Source organism: Macadamia integrifolia, chromosome 6 (assembly GCF_013358625.1).
Source record: "Macadamia integrifolia cultivar HAES 741 chromosome 6, SCU_Mint_v3, whole genome shotgun sequence".
Taxonomy (NCBI): domain Eukaryota; kingdom Viridiplantae; phylum Streptophyta; class Magnoliopsida; order Proteales; family Proteaceae; genus Macadamia; species Macadamia integrifolia.
In genome coordinates this window covers 22,974,539-22,987,832 of record NC_056562.1, presented here as the reverse complement: position 1 = coordinate 22,987,832, position 13,294 = coordinate 22,974,539, and the positions used below count along the sequence as shown (strand labels likewise).

Genomic DNA, 13,294 nt, shown 5'->3' with positions numbered 1-13,294 from the left:
TTTTTCATCCGTTAAACAAATGTTGTATCATCGCATTTTTTTTGTCATAATCTTAATATCTTACATGTCATCTTCCTCATTTCGTACACTTTTAAAGCTGAACCGATTGATGATGCCAGTGATTTGGCTAATGCTTTGGGGAATGTGTTGTCTTTGGATGTGAGTGGTGATACTAATATTACAGTAGAACCTACACAAAGATCTTTTAATGCCTCTACTGCAGCTAATGTTTAGTCTGTTAGGTGAAATTCCACGGGTAATATCATTCTTCTTCTTTGATTATGACATATTCGCTATCTTTTATCTTTACATTTACTAATGGTTATGCTTTATCTATTTTCTATTAGGTGGGATTGATGTTGAAGCACTCCAGATTGGACGGAATCAGGATAATTTTGGGTCATGTAACTAAATATTTAACTTTGGGGATGTTTGGATACGAATTTAAGATTTTTTGTGATATTTCTAAATATTTTAATTGTGGGATGCTTGGATAAGGATTTAGGACTTTTTATGATTCTAAATATTTTAATTATGAGATGCTTAGACAAGGATTTAGGACTTTTTATGATTCTAAATATTTTAATTGTGGGATGCTTGGACAGGATAAGGATTTAGGATTTTTTATGATGTTTCTAAATAATTTAATTATGAGGATGTTGGATCAATGCTTTGGATTTTTTGTGATGTTTTTAAATATGTGACTTGGAAGAGAGTAGGTTCCTTGGATCAATCAATACATTTATTGAGATCCATATGTAGTTATGGGCAATCCCACATGAGAGCATTCTCATTGCATTTTCATCCAATCATCTCTTTCCTTAAAATTTTATTTTGCAAAATTAACCTTGTTATTCCAACAGCTACTGTACATAGCATGGATTATGAAATGTCCATCCAGTTTGAACTTTTTGCTAGAAGATATTTTCACTATAATCATCTGATGGTATGATTGCCAGAGCCATTGCGTTGCTTTCCTCTAGCTCTGCAGCTCTAGGGTGTATCTCATTCATACCCTGCAAAAGGAAAAACAAAAGGCATTATAAGATGAATATATTTTCAATAAATTTCCCATCCAATTGTAAAGAGGGAAAAATTGGGAACATTAGAAACTCACGAGCAAATCTCTCGTATCTGGAGCAGATTCCACTTGGGGAGCTTCAACCTCATTCTCAGGCTGAGGTTCCTCTTCTAGTTCTTCAATTAGATTTTTATCCTCAGCCTCAGGTTCTTCAACAGGTTTTACAATCTCTGGAGGGGAAGGTTCCTGTTTCTCCTGCACTTCATTTTTATCATGATACTCCTGGATTAAGAAACAACCAAATCAAAACAAATAAAAGAATAGCCACAACCAGATTTAGACAATGAAGAATAGGAAACCAAACCCCATCGTCTGTCACAGCGTCGTTGCTCAGTCATGTTAAAAAAGGCCCGTTTAAAAACCGGTTACGCCCGTTTAACATTAAACATGTCCGTGGCCCGATTAAGGCCCGACTAAAACCCGATTAAGGCTTGATTTTAATAGCCCGATTATAGCCTTAGACCGACCGATCGAATATAAAGTGTACCATGCCCTAACTAACTAAGCCCGATTAGTTAATTGGGCGGACACGGTGCAGTCTTTAAAAGTCTTCAAGCCCGATTAAGCCCGACCAAAACCGGACCGACCCGACCGTTTGACACCCCTAGTACACGGTGCAAGGGGTAAGCCCAATGGACCTCCCGACGGGCCCAGCCTGTTTACAAGCCCGACTCAAACCAACACGTTTAGCCCGGCCTTTTATATAGGTATTTTGATTTTTTTTGGGATAGAATAGGTATATAATGATATTTTTTTTTTATCAATTATTGACTCTAATTAAGTGTAATATCTTTTCAAAATTTTTCATAATTTAACAAAATAAATTAAAGTATCTTAAATCTAAGAAAATGAAAGACCGTTTAAGGCCCGTTCAAGGCTTTATTGGTACATTGCCCCGTTTAAAGCCCGATTAGCCCGATTAAAGCTCGGAACTCAATCGAGACAGACTCATTTCTTAAATAGGTAGGTCATGGTCTAAGGACATAGGTCCGCTAGGCCCGATCGAGACCAGCCCGGACCGAACGATTGAAATCCCTAATTGACCCTGATTGACCTTGATCATGAGAGGGGTGAATGTAGAGATGTAGGGGAGAAGAAGAACAAGGTCTGGTTGAGCCTAAGCCCTCAATCCTACCTCAGCCCTGCCTTGATTCAAAGCTAGAGATTCCCAACCTAACCACCCCTTAGGGCTAGGGTATTTCAGCCCAGATCCTATTCACGATTAGGGCGGACTCGATAGGACCAAACTTGCACCCCTAATTCTTGCAATAGATGATTTTACTCTTTTGCACTTAATCTTTACCGAATATTGAATAATCGAAGATTTGGAATCTCTGCCAATACCTCCACGATCTAACACAAAAATCTTATGTGGGGAGACCATGAATGATAGTGAGCATCCACCCAACCGTTGGATCCTCACTGCCACTCACCGCTCATCGCAAAAGATTTGAATCCGTCCGATCCACTACCGATCCATAGAACCGACTCATGGGTGGTGGCACTAGTACTATTATGTTGCTGTTTCCGTCCCAAGTCCCAACACTTTTCGTCTCAAACTGGAAAGAGAATGGGTGAGGAAGAAGCTTTGTTTACTATTCACACCTCTTAGCCGTTGAAAACTTCTACTTTTGGTATCTGTTATGGCCACAAGGCCCACAACGTCATATTTTGCATGCTCTCTTTGGACTGGCACAGCCTTCATTCTCCAGATACCAATTAGAAGCAATTGATAGCAATCCACAATCACCTGGTTCTGTCTCCCATAAAAAAAGCATCAGAGACTAGATATCTTCAATTCATATATATATATATATATATATATATAGCTCTCTCTGGTTAAACTCCCTCAACCCTCAACCCTCAACCCTCTACCCTCTTCTTCTATCTTCATTATCTAAGCTCAGTCATGGAAGATTATGAAAAAGGAAAGAAAGCCCAAGAGATCATAGCTGAAGTACCCATCATAGACCTTGCTGGTTTGAACCAGAGTCCTCACCAAAGGTCCTGTATCATTCAACAAATCAGGAAGGCTTGTCTGGAAATGGGTTTCTTTCAAGTAAGTAAACGTACACAGTTAGTTACTTTGGCTCATTAAGTGTTTCATGCTATACATGTTTGCTTATAATACAGATTATCAATCATGGGATAAGCCAATCGATTATTGAAGGAACCCTGACGTCGGCGTCGGATTTCTTCAATCTTCCGGCCGGTGATAAAAACAAGTTCATGTCAAGAGATGTTCACAAGCCGGTGAGATATTCAACAACTGTTACTAGCCTGACGGACGGCGTAGATAGTAACAGAGTACAGTTCTGTAGGGTCCTCCTCAAACACTATGCTCATCCTCTTGACAAATGGGTCAGCTCTTGGCCAGCCAAACCGCCTCATTACAGGTGGGTCCCACTTCTTTCTTTCTGCTTTACTAATTAAACTAATCTTGTTTAAAGTATCAGTTTGTATCGTATCGATATTAATTGAAATCAGTACGATATATTTATCGATATCTTTGAAAATGTTATTATTATAAAAGGTTTAAAGTATATCATATCAGTATTGATAGGTATTAATATAGAGACGTCCTAAGTTCAACTCCCATTAGGCATACCTTGGGCATTCACACGAGGTGTTTAATTAGTGTTCTTCATTACTTTCAGTAAAAGTTGAATGGTTCTCATTCAACCTCGGTATAACTCAGTCCATATGGTTGGAGGGTTAGTATGGATCCGCGAGACTAGTCCTACTGAAGACCTAGATACCTGTCGTAAAAAAAAAAAAAAAAAAAAAAGAGATAAAGGGTTAAGAGTTTGGATGGACTGTGTGAGATGGGCAAAACTATAATGAAATTTCTTTTTTTTGGGTAAATAAACTATATTGAAAATTGGGCCTTGGGTGTGTGTTATTTTGGACAATAAATGGCCAAGTGATCTATCTATCTGTATGAGAAATTCTGGAGCTGGAAGAGTTAATAATAAGTGGTTTCCAGGGTTTCTACAGATAAATTCTGGAGCTGGAAGAGTTAATAATAAGTGGTTTCCATGGTTTCGGTTGAGATAAGGGACTTCAACTCCTTGTATGGTGCCAGGCCATGAATTGATGATTTGATGTCCTAAACTCGTCGGTTTCTGTCAGTCATTTACCTACATTTATTGTTGTTGCGGTGTCAATCGGTCGGTTTGGTTTTAATTCAATCTAATTCGGTTTTTTATTGGTTTATTGTTCTCGATTTGTAATTGAGGCACTACCAGGTTCAATATGGTCCTGTTTCGATTTTACATGTATATGGAAAATCGAGGGCAAAGTGGGCGTGCCTGTGGCACAACTGTTAAGTTGCACTATTGCAACATGTTGGTGACAGATTCAAAACTTGGAAACAACCTCTTCTGCGAAGCAAGGGGTAAGGCTGCATACAATTGTGCCTTCCAAACCCTACAGTAACGGGAGCCTCGTGCATTGAGTTGCTCTTTATGGAAAATCAAGGGCAAAATTCTGTTTTTGGGGGGGTTTCTAGTGTCTTTACCTATCACTATCGGTCTAATCTTGGTTTTTTTTACCAGGTTAGTCTATTGTTTTCGATCGTTGCATTAAGTCGGTTCGATTTGATAAGGACTTGATTCGGCTCAAATTGGTCGATTTTGATTGATTCGAAATATTTGACACCCTTAGTTGTTGTTGTTGTCACCCATACCCTCCCTATAGGTTCTATGCTTCTAATTTTTCAGCTAATCATAAGGTTTCAAATCCCTGAATCCAACAGGGATCAGTCTCCATTGATTCTGATTTGAGTAGGATTACAATCAATCGAAATCTTATGCAATGAAATTAGGAGGAATAAGCGAAGATTATCAAATATATGTAATTTTTAAATTTTTTATTCAAAAGTCTTGTAAATCTTACTGCATCCAAATGATCATAAATGAATATCTAAGTGCATTCAGGACCATGGTGTCAAGTATCGGTCTGATATCGGCTGAGATCGATCCCTGATCGATTCGGATCAATTCAGGGGTAAAATAGTAAAAAATCAGTACTTTTTTATAAAAGCCAAGGGCAAAATCGATTGATACCCACCAATCCAATCCCGATCTGAATCGATATCAGCCTCCAATACCGGTACCATCCCTTAAATCCTTGATCATGACCGATTCAGAAAAAGGGTTTAAAGTGAGACATATTAGAAACAGGATTGGACCGATTCTTTGACCCTTGATTGATTTTGACATTTCATTCCTTTCTTATTTGTAGGGAGAAAATGGGGAGATACTGTGTGGAAGTACAGAGAGTAGCAACGGAAGTAATGGGGGCCATCACAGAGAGCCTAGGCTTGGGGCCAACATACTTGAGTGAGAAAATGAACCCAGGAGTGCAAGTCATGGCCGTTAACTGCTATCCACCTTGCCTCCCACAATCAGATATTCCAGTACTGGGCCTTCCTCCTCATTGTGACTACAGCTGCATCACCATCCTTCTCCAGAGTTGCCCAGGTCTCCAAATCATGGTCCCTCATGAGGAAGATGATCAGTATACCTCTACTTGGAAGCTGGTCCCTGATGGAGTAGTTCAAGGAACTCTACAGGTTCATGTAGGAGCTCATCTTGAGGTCTTAAGCAATGGCTTGTACAAGAGTGTGCTCCATAGGGTTACCCTTAACTCTCAAAGGACTAGGTTCTCCCTTGGAAGCCTCCATAGCCTGGCCATGGATGAGAAGATGGAGTGTGCAGAAGAACTGGTTGATGACCAATTACGTCCTAGGAGATACAAGGGAAGCAGCTTTAGAGATTTTCTGGACTTCCTCTCTGCCAATGACATCGGTGAGGGGAAAAGCTTCATTGATACTCTTAGGATCAAAGATCAGTAAGATCAGTAATCTTGTTTCATATAAATATGTGTAAATATATATACTATGGTGCGAGTTGTGCCTCATAGCACATGAGCTTGGATCCTTTGATTCCATGCATTTTGTGTCACCACTTGTGTTGCTTCAATGACTTAAGATACCCACTCTCCTTTGGCTAGATGTGAAGTTAAATGAAGTAAAACAAATTTATTATTAAAAGAAAATGAAATTAAAAAAAAAAAAAAAAAAAATGATGGGCACCCCTCTTCATGTTTTCAAGTACCGGTATTGCATCGGTCGTATCATATCGAAATCAGCTAAGACCAATCCTTGATCCATGAACGATTTGGATCGGTTATCCATGTCGTTTCAAGGGTAAAACAGTAAAAACATTGTACATTTTAAGAAAAATAAGGGCGAAACCGATCGTTACACGCTGATCCAATCCAATTTGGATTGGTATCGAATTAGTATCACGGATGATGATACCGATACTATCCCTAAATGCATGCCCCTCTTTCCCCTTTGAAAACCAATTGCTTGTTGCATATGATGCTCTGTCCCATAGCCCCATTGGCACGACATCCTTTAGTGAATTGCTTGTTTAATATGATGCTCCATCTCATGCCCCCGTTGATGCCACCCTTTAGTGTGCGGCATGCAAGTGGGGTATCCCTCTTCGAAAAGAAAAAATAAAAGAAAATTTTGATAGGATATTTGGTTAGAAATGAAATTAGCAAAAACATGTGGAGAGTGGGGACTAGAATATGAAAATTATAATTAATTTAAAAATATTTCAGTTTTATTGATTAAAAAAATATATATTTAGATAAGAGATAAGGTTTTCTGAGCCCTTGGGAAGGATACACTAGTACCTTTGTGTCGATCTCTCTCTTTATAAAAGGAAATGATCTTGCTCTCTGTTGTTTGATATTGTCTTATCGCACTTCATGTGCTTCACTATGCTGCTTACACAAAAAACCCTCTCATTTAGATAACATATTATGAAATAAAAAAATTACATGATACTAGAAAATATTGGATGTTCCATTCAGTGCTATATCATGAAAGATTCACTAAAAATTTTGAATTCCAATGGTTTAAAGTGGGATACTTTTTTTTTTGGTAAAGGTTTAAAGTGGGATACAAGGCTTTATATATAGGCTACCGGGTAACAGAGAATTCATATTCCTCATACGTGGCAGCCACGTGTACATTCCTTAGGTTTCCATTTGATCCCCGCTTACCACCTCTTTATCTATAAGATAAGAATTTGTTGGTTCGGGGCGCGAATCGAATCTCTTCATCACACGATTCAATGAAATTTTTTGAATTTATGTCGTATTGGTACAGTACATATATCAATCAAATGAATCTCGTTCTGATTTCAAGTTTCGGCAGCATCATATTGGTATTGGATAAGATCGATGCTAGGTACTTATTGATCCAGATCACTTACCCATATCGTTTCAGGGGTAAAACAATATAAAAATAATTTTTTCTTCAAAAGACACGCACCGATTTGATTTGATCAGGATCAATATCGCATCAATATCGTTAGAGACCGATAGCTAAGGTTGAGGATTTTGGGCCTAAGGCCGGGTTGGGTTAGGCCTAGGTTGAGGTCTCAACCCAACCCAACCCAGTTCAACCCAACCTTGTATATTAAGTATATAATAATAATAATAATTATTATTATTATTATAAATAGGTACCTATAGAAAAAGGTCCACAAAAAAGTCTTTCATTTTCCATAATCGAAATATATACAAAAACTTTGGTCTTTGGTCTATGTAATGCATCAAAATCAAGCAACCAAGTAATCAATAATATTGGGCTAGGCTGAATTGGGTTAGGCTCAGCCCAATCAAGGTCCATCAAAGCTGGGATGGATTGGGTTAAACTCGAGAGGATTGGGCTTGGGCTGAGATATCCCAGGCCGACCTAGGCTGAGCAAGGCTTGGGTTGAGTGAGGAGACCTTAGGGTTGGGCTAGGGTTTTAAAAAATCGAACCCAACCTGGCCCATTGACACCTCGACTCGCAGTCATGATTTCTCACGTCTATTAGCAATAGGAACCCCACCCACCGTCACCGATTGAGTTGGGCTTGGTGTCAGTCTTGTGGACCAGAATTAAGTCTTGAGTTGGGTTGTGGTTTGGCCCATTAGGCCAGGGATTGTGAATCTAGTCTTACGCAGCCTAGTATCGGCCTGGCTATATACCTGGGCCGAACATTCCATATTCAAATGATTTTTCAAAAATCCAAAAGTGGGGTTGGGCTAATTGCCCGTGTGAGGATAGGTTAGACCCACCCTTGGCTTGACCGATCAAAGCCGTACAATGGGGATCCTGAAGCACGTCTTACATGGCTACTACAATTGGGCTAAACAACAACAGTCAAGCCTAACCCTAACTTAATGTGGTTGGTTACATGGATCCAAGTACAGACAAGGACAAGCAAAAAAACAAAAAACAAAAAAACAAAAACGAAAACAAAATAGAACACAATTAAATGGGATCAGCTACTTGAATTCTAGCCCTTGAATCCACTCTATTCAAAATAAAACAGTAACAAATTATTCAAATTGAATAATTCTAATTCAGATAAATGGAATCCAACGGACGATCAAGCAAAATCTAATTTAAATCAAAGAATCAAATTCAGGTTTTGGCTGCCCCAGTCCAATCCATCAACCAACTTCATTCAACAGGCCCCAAGTGAGGAGTTGTTTTCGTATATATAGCTAACCCTATATGGTATAGGGCTTACTTAGGCTATTGCAAGCCTAGGATATTGAGATATAAAATTTCAAGATTGGATAGATGGTTATATTTTTTTGGTAAATAAAAAGGGTGTTCCACGATAGTAAACTATGATTATAATCACAAGGTCAAAACTCTCATATAGTAAACAACACTTCCACAGAACTAATGAAAGAACCCACAATCATGGAGCACCCTTTTCAGAAATTATGATTTTTGTAGCAGGGATGATCCCAAAATGCTAGTTAGGAGTTAGGACTAGTATATCAATTGATTACAGAAGTCTGCATAATAATAATAATAATTAAAAAAAAAAAAAAACCAACATTATTAAAGAAGTAAAAATAAAACTAGAAAAAAGTCAAGGATTGAATAAAATTTAAATTCACAAAAAATTAACCGAAACATAGTAGAATCTAATGATGAACTATTTATTCAGTCCAAAAAATGATTAAGAAAAGGGGAAAACAAATTAAAAAAAGATAAAAATAAAATATTGATTTTCCAATATAAATATTGGGAAAGGGTTCTCTGAATCTAGAGCATTTTCATTTTCTATATCTAAGGCTAGTCCCAATAAGATTGCCTCCACAACCCTTCTTCTTCCTCTAAGTTTAGGATAGCAAATTTGTGTGCTCTGGAGAGGCATGGATGTGGCAAGTGGCATCTTAATTCTGCTCTTGGTCGCTCCGGCCGTCTGTGCCACTGAGTACACAGTGGGCCGCAGTATTGGGTGGGCAGAAGGTGTGGACTACAACAGATGGGTTTCTGGAAAGACTTCCTATGTTGGTGACAAACTAGGTAATTTTATACCTTCTAATCTTGATCTAACAGATACACCATGCATGCATCTTGCATCTCTTCTGCTCAAGCAAATTTTGTTGGAGTAGAGAGAGAGAGAGAGAGAGAGTTTTTTCTCATATACTTGGTACGAATAGGAATTGCAAAGATTTGTGTGGTTTGACAAGATTGTCAACGTCTATGGTGAGATGAGGTCTATTTCACTATCGATGAAGAATAGGGTTACAGTTGTTTGTCTTCAAAACACGTTTAGATTGATTATAAAGAAAGACCCCTTGCTACAAATTTATAGTAAAACATATACAAGTAATTTATTGAAATATCCATATAGCGATAAAGAAAATTTCTTTGGGGTCTTGCCACCCCAAATCCCCGCCATGGACCTGCTAGCTCGTCAAGGTCCCATTGACAAAGATAAAACACAAGATGCGTCGATTCCTCCAACCCTTGAGCCCTCAACCTCTTAACAATCTTTTGAGATTAGCCCACTTATGCAAACTATGAAATACAAGACCTCGTAGCCCCAACAATAATGATTTTGACTAATGCATGTAAGTACTAACCATCAAATTTTGGTTTTACAAAACCTGCAGTGTTCAATTATTGGTGGGGTCATTCTGTGGACATAGTGAGCAGTAACGACTATCAAAATTGTGTGACAAGCAGCCCTCTTGGAGATAGGATCCAATAGCCAACACCTGTCCTTCTTTCTGCCATTATAAGAATAAAAAAGAAAAAAAAATTAGAAACAAAAATGACAGATATTGGATGTTGACTGTACAACCAGGTGATTGTACGAGCAACTAATCCAGTTTTTGCCCTCTTGTAACCTATAGCAGTGGAAGAGACACAGTCATCCTTAGGTCAACAGGCACAATGTACTTCTTATGTAGTTTATGCCCAACTAACGATGACTGCTTCCAAGGGATGAAACTTGTGGTCAATGTCTCAGCTGCAGAAGATCAATGCCCTGGTTCTTGGGTTGGCGCTTCCGTTGTCTATTATACACTTATTGGTTAGGGCAAGAGCAGGCAGTGCAGCTCTATCCGATTTGTTCCTGCTTTTAATGTAGGGTTTTATTGATAAGCTGAGATGAGAAGTTCTAGATGACTTATTGAGCATATTTGATAATTTAGGAACTATTGTTTTCTCCTTTGAGTTGTTTTCTTCTTTCCCCAAGCTTTGTTGTTTCATGTTTTCAGTTGTTTCTTTCCATTCCTGGTTTTTGATATATCATTCTTATATATGATGCACAAGAGCCACACGCTAAGCATAAATCGCAGATGCACAGATGAGGAATCGAACCCGGGATCTTACGTCTATTCCCACAATTCCCAATTCGTTCTAACCATCTAGGCAACCCATGGATGTATGAAACCTACAATTAGAAATCATGAAGCTAGCTAGAAATTTCGAACAAAGAAACTCAAAATCTAACTTAAGATCATGGTTCTAAGAATTGGTACCGAATCGATGAATATCAGATGGATTCTCAATTCAGACTGCTTCACACTTCGAAGATCAGGCTTGGAATTGATTGCTTTGATTCCATCAAGTGCATGCTGACCATGAGCTATTTTCTAAAGCATTTAAGAAAGAAAAAAGAAAAAAATAAAAACTTTGGAAGAACCGAGGAAGACTGAAAGAGGAAGAGGGAGGGGCAAAAGAGCCGGAGACACTGAGGGAGAGATGATAGAATACATAGATCCAAAACAACAGGCATGGAGATCCAAATATATGAGTATGCAAATCAAATGAATAGCCATGTTTATGCGTACTTGAATCCGTGGTAGAAAATATTGGCTATACAAACGTTCTCTTTTATTTGACGGCCATTGACTTTTACTATCCTTTTCTCCTTCCTGAACTCTAGGGTTTCTTCTTCATACGTTTAATAGATCAATGTGGAAAATATATAAAGTGAGGGTAAAGATCAACCTTGCAAAGGGGAGAAAAATCTCCTTTTTCATTAAAGGATAATAAAATAATATCCATACACATACAAAATATTTATACTAATTAAAGTGTATCAAAATATAATGTCTTAATATGCGATCACTTTTCAGTATTGAAATCAACAAACCTACAAACCTACCCCAACAAGAGTCAACACTTCGCTAATCTAGGTTTAGAAATGAAATAATTAAAGACTATGCTAGTTCACCAAATTAAAATTGGATTGATGGCATTTTCAGATGATAATTGAAGGCCAACTATGGGATTTTAGGTCATGATAATAAATTCCATTATAGTAAAATGTTATATTGAAAGTGAGTTTAAGTTAAAGGAGTGTATCTGCGTTTCTCCACAATCTAACTTCATTGTGGATTGTTTAAAAAGAAAAAAATATTGTGAATGCTGACGCTTTCAGAGTCAAAATATTATTATCATAAAAAAAATAATAATAAATAAATAAATAAAATAGACCGAGTTTTCCATCACACAAGGTGAAAATAGGATCTCCTAATCCTGGGGTTGTAGTAGTTAAATGGAACGAATCGGTTTTGAGGGACCCCACTCCTCAAGTGACCCAAATGGGCCTCACAGTGAACAGATTCCTGAAACTCAATCCTAAAATATTTAGACCTCTTTACCTTATACCTAAACCCTAAAAAAAAAAAAAAAAGGATAATGTTATCTATAAGGATAGAGGATAGAGGATAGAGACAGAACCATTGGCCCAATCATCCCAAATCATGCGGGAAAATTCACTCCAAAAGAGACTTTACATGCCACAGGTAAAGCTCTCCATTTTCTCTTCAGCCTTTTTTGACCATCTAGGAGATTGCTACTTAAACCTAAATAAAGTCCGCAGTTGGATCTGAGATATGAATTGTTGCTGGTGTAGACGATTAGGTCCTCTACACACCTAACCATGGTTCTAGGTATTATGTATCTGAAGCATGACCAATTTTCTTTTCTTTTCTTTTCTTTTCCTTCCCTTTCCTTTCTTGACATCCAAACATAGTTACTGGACAATTTAATTTCCCACCCCATCAATGGTGGAAAATTGCACTTTGACATCACAGTGATCTCTCTCCCTTTCTTAATATACTAACCAATTAGGTCATAAAAGCACTTCGAACAATTTTATGCAAAGTAAGTCGAAATTGACTATTGTTTGGACTTGGAATGATAGTACATTATTAGGGAGAGGGTTTGCTATAATACCAAGGTGCAAATTTACACAAATGAAATGGGTGGGCTTACAAAATATCCAGTCTGGGATGGGGGAATTTAATGAAGAGAGAGTGTGGGATCCACAGATGGTATGTGAGAAGGTGCTTCAAGAAATCCGCATTCTGGCATCATGTGATTCTTTTTCCTATATAATTTAGTTCAATTAAAAATTTAAGTTTTTAAGAATTAATATTTCTTGAGTGGATGGAAAAAGAGGTGCATCAAGATTTTTTTTTTTTTTTTTTTTTTTTTTTTTTTTTTTTTTTTTTTTTTTTTTTAAGTATGGGATCAACATGGATTGATAGTCATTAAATGGTGGCCATGTCCAATTGGAATTATCAAGTTCTCGTACGAGGACTTGATCTATTCTCATATGGTGCCTGATTAGGACTTGTACAATAGAGGGTTTCTAAAAGTTAGTGTGGCATTTGCATTAGCGCAGGGGCTAATGAGAACACTAATAGAAGCATCAACAAGGTTGGAAATACACCGCCTTTTTGACTACTTTTTCACTCTATCTATTTTTTCTTTTTTCTTTTTTTTTGGGGGGGGATGTGTGGAGGGAAATAGCTTCTGTGAAGGATTGTGGCCCCTGCACCCAGGCACTTCGCCCGACTCTTTCCATAAAAATG

At 37.8% G+C, this 13,294-nt stretch overlaps 1 protein-coding gene and 1 long non-coding RNA gene across 2 annotated transcripts; both read left to right on the top strand.

Annotated features, from left to right (window-relative positions):
* The first annotated feature begins 112 nt into the window (after nt 1-112).
* LOC122081392 lies at nt 113-473 on the top strand. Its single transcript, XR_006141073.1, has 2 exons — nt 113-256; nt 348-473. It is a non-coding gene; the product is annotated as an uncharacterized LOC122081392 (long non-coding RNA).
* Nucleotides 474-2,665: 2,192 nt separating this feature from the next.
* On the top strand, nt 2,666-5,939 carry LOC122082137 (2-oxoglutarate-dependent dioxygenase 21, chloroplastic). Its single transcript, XM_042649621.1, has 3 exons — nt 2,666-3,140; nt 3,215-3,477; nt 5,327-5,939. Exons 1-3 carry the CDS (start codon nt 2,991-2,993, stop codon nt 5,937-5,939), a joined length of 1,026 nt encoding a protein of 341 aa, XP_042505555.1. The 5' UTR covers nt 2,666-2,990.
* Nucleotides 5,940-13,294: the final 7,355 nt, after the last annotated feature.

What these genes read in the sequence shown, in the direction of transcription:
- LOC122082137 (XM_042649621.1), top strand. Translation starts at nt 2,991, where the DNA reads ATGGAAGATTATGAAAAAGGAAAGAAAGCCCAAGAGATCATAGCTGAA. An exon ending in TGGAAATGGGTTTCTTTCAA is followed by an intron (nt 3,141 to 3,214) that starts GTAAGTAAACGT and finishes CTTATAATACAG; the next exon opens with ATTATCAATCATGGGATAAG. An exon ending in GCCAAACCGCCTCATTACAG is followed by an intron (nt 3,478 to 5,326) that starts GTGGGTCCCACT and finishes TCTTATTTGTAG; the next exon opens with GGAGAAAATGGGGAGATACT.